We start from the raw sequence: 12583 nt of genomic DNA, 5'->3' as shown, positions 1-12583 counted from the left end.
AACCAAACCCTAGCATAAATCACAACTTAATGGTAGCAATCATCTCTCAACGTCAATGTTGCAAGAAAACTTAACAATTTCGAGTTCAAAGCAATACCAACAAATGATTCACACAATTTCAATCAAAGATTAACAAATGTTTGTATCAAACCAAAACATGAAAAACAAACCCTAGAAACTCACAACCTTTCACCCGGGGATGATCTTGAAGAAATTAGGTACTCATGGTTGATGACTAATTTTCAAAACTTGATGGAATATGATAGTGGATCAAATGGAACCTTCAAAAATGTCTCCAAATCGCCTCTGGAAGTCCAGAATGGAGTTCCCCTAGCTAGGTATTCGAAATTGGGTTTTAACTAAAGTTTTCCCCAAATTCACGCTGGGGACCAGCGTCTGGGACGCTGGTCTGGGCGTCTGGGACGCCGGTATCAGAAGTCTTTGTCCAGTTTTCGCCGTTTAGCTCCGTTTTTCGCTCCCGTTCTTCCTAACTTCATTCCCAAGCTCCATTAAGCTTCTAAAATACACCTTAAACATGTCAAGGCCTGCAAAATACAAACCATCTCAAAGTAGTGTATTCTAAAACTCAATTTCACATAAATCGGTAAAATTAAACACGTTAAGCTTTGGAAATTTACCAACCCATCAGGTGTGTAGTTCCTCCTTAACAATAGTAGCGCTATAGGAGATGCACCTCCCCATTATTCTCGGGGGTATTGTTAGGAGGATTCTAGTTTTCCTTGAGACTTGGGAAAACACTAAAGCATCGGGATACTTGAGCTATCACTTGTTGGACCGCGAACACTAGCATGGCTGAAACTATTTTATCATTTACACGATGGATATGAGTTGTTTTAAATTATTATGCTATTACTCAAACTTGTATACTCGCCGGTACATTTTGTATTGACTCTATTTTAATACATGTTGCAGGCTGATAGGATGCTGAATCATGGAAATCAAGCTAGTTAGAAACCCACCTAGTTTAAATCTAGACTTTTGGACAATGTTTGATGGTTGTGTTTTGAATCTTTGTCGGTGATGCTGTTTTAGACAAATTTATGTATGAATCTTGATTAATCTATATTGAAACTTTTATTGTTATGGGATCTCATGAGCAATCTGAACGCTTAGTGCTCGCACCCCAATGTTTCCGCCATCGGTTGGGGTGTGACAAGTTTGCCTAACAACATCATCTTTCCTGGAATTGGTAGTAGAATTTAGCCATACAAATTGCAAATTGTGACCTTTCCAGGATTTGCCACCCACAAACGCCTTCTCAGCTGCATGACGTGTTCTGAAATATATCTGAGCTGTAACATTGGATGTTTTGGGGTCGTCTTCTACTTGCACTATTGAAAGATCACCATATGGTGAAAAGTGGTTTTCATCAACACGGGAACCTCAAAACCATAGCCATAAAATTTCAACATTATTAAAATCGCATGTTCGATAGAGCATATAAATGAGGGAGAAGTATACTTGTCATATAGGTGATATAGGTGTTCCACTTGACCTAAGTTAAGATGCATTCTTAAAGTGTTTGTAAAAGAAAAATGGAGAAACTGAGAATGGAAGCTTACATCAGCAAGACCATCGGGTAGAGGTGAAACAAGCTTAAACGCAGTTGGCCGATTGTCCAGTTTGAACCGATTGCTGGCAATAGGTGATCCAAGATTAGACGATGAAAGTGGAGATAATTTCAAGCTTCAAGATTCTGGAAGTGCTAATGATAATTTTGTTTTGGAACATTGCTTCCTGGAGGGATCCACAGATTTGCTACTACTAGTACATGCCACTTCATCTTGTGCTGATGGTACAACAGCATCATGATCCCCGTCACTCAGGGTTGCAGCCGTTACAGAATCAGCTAAAACCCCCCAACTTCTACTTTTTAGCAACCTGTTCAGGTGCTACTTCACCTTCTGGACCAGTAGACTGCAGAAAAGAGTACTTCCATGTAAAGTGACAAGTTATAGAATGGTTAATAAAGTCTGGTACTCAGAGAAAACGGTCTACAAACTTAAATTTATACACTCTTAATCACTCTAGAATGCTACCCTATATAGGATGAGGTTCATGAGTGAATACATAAATGTATAGCAGTATTGTATATGGTTATTTAAACAAAAAATATTGTATGTAATGTTTATGTCAATGAATAATGTTTATATGTAATCTTGATTCTGTACACTTGTGTATATCGTTCACAATAGTTATAAATACACTGTGTATACACATAAGTGTATTAGGATACACATAAGTATATTAGGGTTGTATGTGTATACACATATGTTTAGTGGTATTGTAAATGAATAATGTTTGTTTTCTATAGCTGTTAAGATTGTTACACAAAAATCTGATGCATGTCATTTATACTTTTGTTGTCGTATTTTAATTGATATACCAATCCTCCAAATGAGAACCAGTAAGTATTTAAAACATGTTGTGTGGTTAATGTTGTTTGTAGGGTGTTCGCCATGCGTCACTTGGAGACTTGGTTTGGAGAAACAGAATTAAAATGGGATAGTGGGTTTCCGATTGTGCACACGCCAAAAAGGCGTGTCTGAACAAGTTAAGGAAAAAGCATGCTGCAAAGATTGTGTGTTCACAGGCTAACACGCTACGCGATGAAGTAATGGCTGAAGCGGTTGCATACAACGTGGCGAATAGGTTTCCTGGTTAAAATATTCAATGTAGACAATTGTAGTAATGACTTTGTCGTTTTGATTTTCCGATATGTGCATAGGTGATGTGGTCGGGTTTTTTTCTTGAAACTGGATGTTAAGCTGGTTTGTGTTAATGTTAATGTGGTTATGGCTGCGTTTTTGGGACATAATGTACAATGCTTTAGAAGATCACACTGTATGGTTTAATTTATGTGCTTAAACAAAATTTAAAACGTAGATTGTGTTGACAAAGGTTATTTTATGAATATACACATGTGTACATGCGTGAAGTGCAAAGATGTATTAACGATAAATACACAGGTGTGTATATGGAGATTTGTCAATGTGTAGCTACTGAAATACAGGGGTACGTTGGTTAAAGCTTCAATGTTAATTTTTTCAAATGATTTGAATAAAAACAAATAGTTGTTTTATACTATGGGGATTTAAAGCTTCTATTCGTTTTAAATTTTGTTAAAGCATATAAATTAACGTTATGAATATATTAAATGAATGTAATAAAACAAAGTAGCAAAGCTTTTAAAAACAGCCACCAATGTAAGTTAAACAAAAAAAAATTAGAGGATGATACATGATAATTTCGAAAAAAATGGATAGAGATATAATCGAATCTTTGATATAATCAAAGGAGATCTCCTAACGTCCTAAAATAAAGGTCATGTAACTGCTAGTAAATTATTAAAAAAGAACTAAAAAAAGGGATTAAATGTATAATTACAATCCTAACCTTTTCAACAACTAATCAAATGAATGGTTGGGATTAGTTCACTCTGTTCACAAACAAGGATGTTATTCACTCATGAACCTCATCCTCTATATATATATATATATATATATATATATATATATTGAACTTGTCTCATCTTCACAAACAGGACAAGCTTCGGTGTCCCATGTATACTGTTTTTCTGCAATGATTCAACCATATTGAAGTTGTCTCATCTTCACAAACAGGACAAGCTTTCTTACCTTTCGTGCTATATCCAGATAAATTAGCATATGCCGGGAAATCACTTATGGTGCAAAAAATCATGGCACGCAAGTCAAAATATTCCTTCTTATAAGCATCATACACATTTACACCAGATTCCCATAGAGTTTTTAGGTCATCAATCAACGGGGACATATAAACATCGATGTTATTACCGGGTTGTTTCGGACCTTGAATCAACAACGACATCATTATATATTTTCGTTTCATGCAAAACCATGGTGGAAGATTGTAGATGCAAAGAAGAACCGGCCACGTACTATGACCACTACTAGCGTTTCCAAAAGGATTGAATCCATCGGAGCTAAGCCCAAACCTTATATTCCTAACCTCATTACCAAATTCTGGATATTTTCTATTAATATTTCTCCATTGTGGAGAATCCGCCACATGTCTTAATTTCCCATCCTTTATACGCTCATCTGAATGCCAGCATAATAATTTTGCTTCTTTCTCGTTTGAAAATAATCGTTTTAGTCTCGGTATAATAGGAAGATACCACATTACTTTAGCCGGTGGTCCATTTTTCTTCACATCATTATCATATTCACCGGTTTTTCTTTTTCTCGCGTACCTTGATTCACCACAATTGACACATTCATGACTATTCACATACTAATTTCTATACAAGATGCAATCATTCGGACATGCATGGATTCTTTCAACTTCCAATCCCATGGGATTCATCATTTTTTTTTGCTTGGTAAAACGAAATTGGTAACACATTACTATTCGGAAGCATGTCATGCAAAACTACTAATACATCTGTGAAACTTGTATCACTCCATCTGTTTTTTGCTTTCAAGGTAAACAACATCAAAACAGCTTCAAGTTTAGAAATCTCACAACCATTATATAATGGTTTTTGTGCATCTTCAAATAGATGTTGTAATTTTACTCTATCATCATCGTCAATATCATCATTCTCCAAATCATTAAACATGTCATCTAAATTGTTATCATTTAGACTGTCATTATTTAAATTGTCATCATATAAATTTTCCTTGTTTAAATTGTCACCGTATAAGAAATCATCATGTTCCACATTCTCTAAATTAACCGATGTCGTGGCACCATCAATTCGTGATTCGCCATGCTTTGTCCAATAAGTGTAACTAGGCATAAAACCATTTGCAATCAAATGATACTCTATATCTCTAATATTTTCATATTTTTGAAAGGTTTTACAAATCCTACAAGGACACCAAATATCTTTAGAGCCAACATTCCTCCAATTAACTTCAGCAACCTTAAGAAAAGTAGAAACGCCTTTTATATATATTTCAGAAGTAGGCAGACTATGGTACATCCAATATTCTCTGTCTTCCAATCTGAAAATTAAAATAATCTAATAAGTAATATGCAATTAAACATGTACATGTTGTTAATATAGTACTCTAGGGTGGTGGATCCTAACCCACTTTTTAAATATTCTATCTCAAATATATGTATTTTAACGTGTTAACTATTTAAGAAAAAAATGACAGCATTTCCCCTTAACTCCCCAAGTATGTAGATGAACCACAAACCCGAAGGAGTGGGGAAAACGCTGCCGAATTTTTCTTAATAGTTAACAGGCTAAAATATATACACATCCTAATGAGATAGAATATTTAAAAAGCAGTCCCAAACGGGGACAATCTAAAATTTATCTCTATTAGATAAATTTTAGACGGGTAAGCTCTAAAAGGTTATTATCAATGCATGTATATTCATATATATATATATATATGACACACATGCGCATGCATATTATATACATCTATATTGACGGCATATATATAAATATCATATATACATGTATACATACATATTATGCATAAAAAAATTAAATACATCAACAACAAAGATAATAAGAAACAAAACTTCATACCTTTAACCTCTTGATTTGATATAATGAAGAATAAAAGCTAGAGTAATTCAATTATCTACAATCAAATAACAACAAATGATTAATTAATACATATTGATCAAACAATTAATATGTGTATATATATATATAGAGAAGAATACATATGATATATACCTGTTAGTAAAGTAATGTTTGAATAGAATGAAGAATGAATTGAATTGAAGAAACAGGGGCTAGCTAGGGTTTGCAGAGAGAAAAAAATAATTAAAGAGATGGGAAGAAAATCTAATAATTATTAATAGTAATCGTAGAGTTTTTTTATTATGAAATATGATAAAACCCTTTATTTGAGCTAGGTTGTTATGATCGCGCAAAAAAACATATTTTTTGAGCTATCATTTAGCCGAGCTAAAAAAATCATTTGTTTATTTCAGCTAGGTTGTTATGCTAGCACAAAAAAAACATATTTTTTTGAGCTATAGTTTAAACCAGTTCAAAAAAATCATTTTTTTTAGCTTATATAGCTCAAAATAACGTGCGTGTAAGTTTATTCAGATGATTTTTGGGCGGTTTATCTCTCAAACCGCCTAATTAATATTTTGTAAGCTCAGAAAAATCATAATTTGTACTAGTGCAAGGTTGGTTATAAGTAATTGATAAATTGGTTGACATTTATATGGTATTTTTAAAATCGCAAGTGTTTACAATATTCCGTTTTTGGTTCGCGAGTGGTGGATGTGATAAAAGAAGATATGTTCTCATGCTTAAGAATAGAGCGGCTTTTGGTGAATTAGCTTGGGAGAGATGGTGCAACTTTAATATTCGATATATTGTTATGTAATGTTGTCGTTTTCTTTTTTGGGACTCCCAGTTCCTTACTGGTCCCGTTGTTCTATTTTATTATCTAATAAAATAGCCGTTAAAAAAAATGGTCCATAGAAATGTTTGATTTATGGTCGTTATGCAACAAATGTTTTTATAAATGAGTTAATCCTTTTCTATTTTGGTAAAACTAACGGGAGAAATTTGTTTAATTAATTCACCAGACATGATAACACCGAGCCCAACATAGGAGCCCCCGTTATTCTTGCTATATTGGTTGTCATGGTAATAAAGTATTCTGTGTATTGTTGGTATATTTGAATTTACATGAAGTGTTACACATTTTGTTACCTTTGATTTCCACAAATTATTGCAACTTCATTTTCGGAGTTGAAAATATTTTCACCTTTAGTTTTTATACCGATGGATTTCCAGGGGCCCATACTTCTTATCTATCAGCATTAAGAGTTACAGATCTATTGTAAAGTTTGTCCACACATGATTTGCCTATAAATTACCAACGGCTTTTGTTTTCACCTAGAGATAAGGGACAACGGCTTTAAGAGATAAGGGGCAACTTATACATAGCTCTTAAAGTTACCATATTTGCGTTGATTTGATCTAATTTGAATTGTTAGTATTATAGTAATATTTGATAAATAAATTTAGATAATGACATTCACTAGGAAATGCCATTTTCTTTTTCATATAATAAATGTCGATTCGTTTACATGTTGGATCATGTTGGATATATAATGGTTGTTTTTGAAGGGTCCCATATTTAAATGCTTAAATTTACTTGATAATAAATATTTTATAGATTTCATCAATATTATAAAAGTTAAATTGAAAGTAAACGCATGGTAGTCGCCCAATTGAGGTCTTAAATAGTAATATTTCTCCTAGCTGTATTGAAACAATTTGAAAGTTTTTTTTTATTACAGAAAATACATACTAGACTTTTCCATACAGCTACCCTCTAACGACTATACTCTATGTATTATACCTATAAATATCCGCTATTTTACTCCCCAAAACATCACCTCCCACCATCACCTCTCCCACCTCCACCACCACCTTTACCGGTGAATCATGAGAGCTCCCGTGGGTGGCGGCGGCCCTTTCAGGGTACGCTTATGGCCTATAGTCATCGCATTTACAATATTTGGTGTTGCTAACCTTGTAGCTGTTTCCGCTGATAAACCTTACTTATATTCATCACCACCCCCACCTTACGAGTACAAGTCTCCACCACCTCCTGTGCATTCACCACCACCGCCTTACGAGTACAAGTCCCCACCACCACCCGTGCATTCACCACCACCTCCTTATGTGTACAAGTCTCCACCACCACCAGTCCATTCACCACCACCTCCTTATGTGTACAAGTCGCCACCACCACCTGTCCATTCACCACCACCTCCTTATGTGTACAAGTCGCCACCACCACCAGTCCATTCACCACCACCGCCTTACGAGTACAAGTCTCCACCTCCACCAGTGCATTCACCACCACCGCCTTATGTGTACAAGTCGCCACCACCACCGGTGTATTCACCGCCACCACCTTACGTGTACAAGTCTCCCCCACCACCTGTCCATTCACCACCACCTCCTTATGTGTACAAGTCGCCACCACCACCAGTCCATTCACCACCACCGCCTTACGAGTACAAGTCTCCACCTCCACCTGTGCATTCACCACCACCGCCTTACGTGTACAAGTCGCCACCACCACCCGTGCATTCACCGCCACCACCTTACGTGTACAAGTCACCCCCACCACCTGTCCATTCACCACCACCGCCTTACGTGTACAAGTCTCCACCCCCACCAGTGCATTCACCACCACCTCCTTACGTATATAAGTCTCCACCACCACCGGTGCATTCACCACCACCTCCTTACGTGTACAAGTCTCCACCACCACCAGTCCATTCACCACCTCCTCCATACTACTACAAGTCCCCACCACCACCAGTCAAGTCACCACCACCACCAGTATACTACTACAAATCCCCACCACCACCAGCTAAATCACCTCCCCACTACTACTACTACACTTCTCCACCACCACCAACTCCCTACCACCCCCACCCCTACCCTCACCCTCACCACCGCGAACTGATCGTGAAGGTCATCGGAAAAGTTTACTGTTACAGCTGCTATGATTGGAAACACCCAATCAAATCCCATGCAAAGCACCATCTCAAAGGTACAAACTTTAGTTTTAACATAATAACCAATTTCTAGCACTTATTTGTTTACAATAACCACATGCATTCATGGTTGACACATAATAACCATATGCATTCATGGTTGATTCTGTTCCCCACGTTCATGAGACGCATGAACACAGAGTAAGTTGATGACAACGATTTATAACAATAAATATATATATTTATGGTTATGAGAAAATAATTGAATAAGTAAATCTTGTATAGTATGTTATAATTGATTTCATAGTAGTCGTATTACAGGATATCAACCATTGATGAGTTATAAAAGTTGACCATAGATGTTAACTTGTTTAATATGTGATAAAGGTGCTGTTGTGGAGGTTACATGTAAGGCTGCTGGAGAAAAAGATATTGTTACATATGGAAAGACTAAGATCAATGGCAAATTTGCAATTACTGTTGATGGTTTGGATTATTCAAAATATGGAGGTGCTAAAGCTTGTGTTGCTAAGCTTCATATGGCACCAAATGGTACCAAATGTAACATTCCAACAAATCTCCATGGGGGTTTGAAGGGTGCCGCGCTTAAGGTCAAGTCCAAGAACGAATATGAGATCGTACTTTATGCTGAACCTTTTGCATATGCCCCCAAGACTCCTTTTAAGATTTGTGAGAAGCCAAAGCCAACTCCCACTCCTTACTACTACAAATCTCCACCACCACCTACACCGACTTACTTGTATAAGTCTCCACCACCACCAACACCGACTTACGTGTACAAGTCTCCACCACCCCCATACCACTACACCTCACCTCCACCACCAAAAAAGTCATCTCCACCACCGTATCATTACACCTCACCCCCACCACCAGTGAAATCACCACCTCCACCGTACCACTACACATCACCTCCACCACCTAAGAAGTCATCACCCCCACCATACCACTACACTTCACCTCCTCCACCAGTAAAATCTCCACCACCGCCATATCACTACACATCACCTCCACCACCCAAGAAGTCACCACCCCCACCATACCACTACACTTCACCTCCTCCACCCAAGAAGTCACCACCCCCACCATACCACTACACTTCACCTCCTCCACCAGTAAAGTCTCCACCACCGCCATACCACTACACATCACCTCCACCACCCAAGAAGTTACCACCTCCACCATACCACTACACTTCACCTCCTCCACCAGTAAAGTCTCCACCACCACCATACCACTACACATCACCTCCACCACCGAAGAAGTCACCACCCCCACCATACCACTACATGTCACCTCCTCCACCAGTAAAGTCTCCACCACCACCATACCACTACACATCACCTCCACCACCTAAGAAGTCACCACCCCCACCATACCACTACACTTCACCCCCTCCACCAGTAAAGTCTCCACCACCACCATACCACTACACATCACCTCCACCACCAAAGAAGTCACCCCCACCACCTTATCATTACACTTCGCCACCGCCACCCTTGAAATCACCACCCCCACCATACCATTACATTTCACCTCCTCCACCTGTGAAATCTCCACCACCACCATACCATTATACATCTCCACCCCCACCAGTAAAGTCCCCTCCACCACCTTACCATTACAATTCACCTCCCCCGCCTGTTAAATTCCCGCCACCACCATATCACTACACATCTCCACCCCCACCAGTTAAGTCCCCTCCACCACCTTACCATTACACATCACCCCCTCCACCAGTTAAGTCCCCTCCACCACCTTACCATTACACATCACCTCCGCCGCCTGTTAAATCTCCACCACCTCCATACCACTACACATCACCTCCTCCACCGGTAAAATCTCCACCACCTCCATACCATTACACCTCTCCTCCCCCACCAGTCAAATCCCCACCGCCACCCTACCATTACACATCACCTCCAGCACCGGTCAAATCTCCTCCTCCACCATACCATTACACATCACCTCCACCACCAGTTAAATCTCCTCCCCCACCCTACCACTACACCTCACCTCCACCACCTGTGAAATCTCCTCCCCCACCCTACCACTACACCTCACCCCCTCCGCCTGTTAAATCTCCTCCTCCACCATACCACTACACATCACCTCCTCCACCAGTAAAATCACCTCCACCACCAGTCTACCTCTACGCTTCTCCTCCACCCCCAGTTCATTACTAGTTTCTCATAAATTCATCGTTCACAAGCTAGAATCTCGTAAGTACCATTATCTGTTATGCAGTCGTTATTAATTAGCTATGTGATTGTAAACATAATAAAAAGTTATACCATGCTAATCATAATTTCAAACTTATTTTTCAGGTTTTCTTTAATTACCGGTTTAATAAAGAAGGCTCTATAAAGAAAAGTTTGAGAACTAGTTCAATGAAACCCTATATCTCTATTCTAATAAGGTCTTCAGTATTGCACTTCAGGGCACCAATCTTTTGCTTATGGCCATTTCCCTTCATTTTATTTCATTGTTATGCGGCGAACTCTCTCACCAAAGAACTCAAGGGTTATTTATAAAATTAAAAAAAAGGATATAATCGGTTTGTTGGAAGAGAATGATAAGTGTGTTGTGACTTTGAACATTATTTTTTCTTTCCTTTTATGTAATTCATATATAAATCGGTGGAACGTAATTTTTTATAAATTACAAATGATTGATTTCATCTGTTCTTCTCATTGTTGTCTTTGTATAGTTTGAAGCTTATTTTTCATATAACTAGTATTATCAACCCGGCGCGTTGCGCCTATGATTAGCGGGGCTTGATTCGGTTCATTTGTGATTCGTGGCGGTATAGACACTTTTAAAATATACAAATCTATTAAATTTAACTGTTACAAATACATAACTTCTAAATAGTTACAAATACAATAACTTAGAAGAAAAACTAAAACGTCACCTTTACCTACAACACATGCCAACCAAAATCAGAATCGAGAGACTCATAAGAAATCATAAATATTGTATTACTTAGAAGAAAAACTGTATTTATGTTTTCTAACATGTGGCAGCAATAAAATGATCAGAACCCTCCAAAGGCCTCGTAATAGAAACACCATTAAAAAATCCACTTTAATTGTAATGGAATCACCTTTGAACTCTCCCTCTCTCTCCTTCTCTTGGAACTTTTCCTTCACCCCCCCCCCCTTCCCTCCTCATCTCTCTCTCAATTTTATTCTTCCCTATTTGACCTGAGCATCTTGACATAGATATACGTGGGTGATAAAGTTGGATACGTGTTGTACAAAGCACATAACACCATTACTGGTCGTCGATCTAAAAAGAAATAGAGAAAAAACACCTAAACCTGTTACGAAGTAAAGCGTTGTGGCAGTTTCTTTTACATGTACAGTGGCCTGTACTTCACTTTATATAGACTCGAGAAAAAGCAACTAAATAACAAAGAAACAATGTGATTACCTTCAAAGATAGTGATGAATGTTGAGGGAGTACCAAATTTCATCCTGAAGTAAATTCAATCAAACATCAACAAAATCACAATCAGAATTAACACAACTTCTCATATAGTTAAAAGCATCAGTTCTCCAATCTCAAACAATCAAACAAACTCAACATGCAACAGAAGATTAGTTGATTCACCTGCTATGTCATTCATCCTTGGGATTCAAACCCGGTTGGAGTCGTTTCGGGAGACCTCCCAACAACATTCCTCCTTAATCGCTCTGAATATCAACTGCTCCACAATCGTCGATTGTAAATCAAAATACACCAAATAAATCAAATAAATCAAATTACCTCGAATCAGTTGTTGATCGGGGTTTCAGAGCTTTTCAGCGGTGGTACAGACCTTCGTCGGGGTTGCTGGAACCCTTGCCAGACAACCAACCCTTCCAGAAACCCTAGATCAGGTGGCCGGTGTTCATCTCGCTTGTAAACCCTCACTGTTGCCTCGAATCCACCATCATCGTCCTCAACAGCGCCGACCAGATATTGTCCGTTCATGGTCTCTCTCCCGTGTCGTATGCTCGGTCTCTCTCCCCGGTGCGGTGGGTTTTTTAACAATGGGGAAGGGGCG

The 12583-nt window shown here is 38.2% G+C and overlaps 2 protein-coding genes across 2 annotated transcripts; one reads left to right on the top strand and one right to left on the bottom strand.

The window, feature by feature from the left end:
• Nucleotides 1-459: 459 nt before the first annotated feature.
• Nucleotides 460-6798, bottom strand: LOC110906932. Its single transcript, XM_022151988.1, has 6 exons — nt 6707-6798; nt 4404-5012; nt 3660-4255; nt 3545-3598; nt 1248-1403; nt 460-545 (listed from the first exon to the last, which is right to left on the bottom strand). Exons 1-6 carry the CDS (start codon nt 6796-6798, stop codon nt 460-462), a joined length of 1593 nt encoding a protein of 530 aa, XP_022007680.1.
• A 609-nt stretch (nt 6799-7407) lies between these two features.
• On the top strand, nt 7408-11225 carry LOC110908648 (extensin-2). The gene is made up of 3 exons (XM_022153598.2): nt 7408-8570; nt 8902-10754; nt 10860-11225. Exons 1-2 carry the CDS (start codon nt 7448-7450, stop codon nt 10716-10718), a joined length of 2940 nt encoding a protein of 979 aa, XP_022009290.1. The 5' UTR covers nt 7408-7447; the 3' UTR covers nt 10719-10754; nt 10860-11225.
• The last annotated feature ends 1358 nt before the right edge of the window (nt 11226-12583 follow it).

The sequence above is a fragment of the Helianthus annuus genome, chromosome 14, assembly GCF_002127325.2.
Source record: "Helianthus annuus cultivar XRQ/B chromosome 14, HanXRQr2.0-SUNRISE, whole genome shotgun sequence".
In the NCBI taxonomy this organism is placed as follows: Eukaryota; Viridiplantae; Streptophyta; class Magnoliopsida; order Asterales; family Asteraceae; genus Helianthus; species Helianthus annuus.
This window is presented reverse-complemented; position numbering and strand designations above follow the sequence as displayed.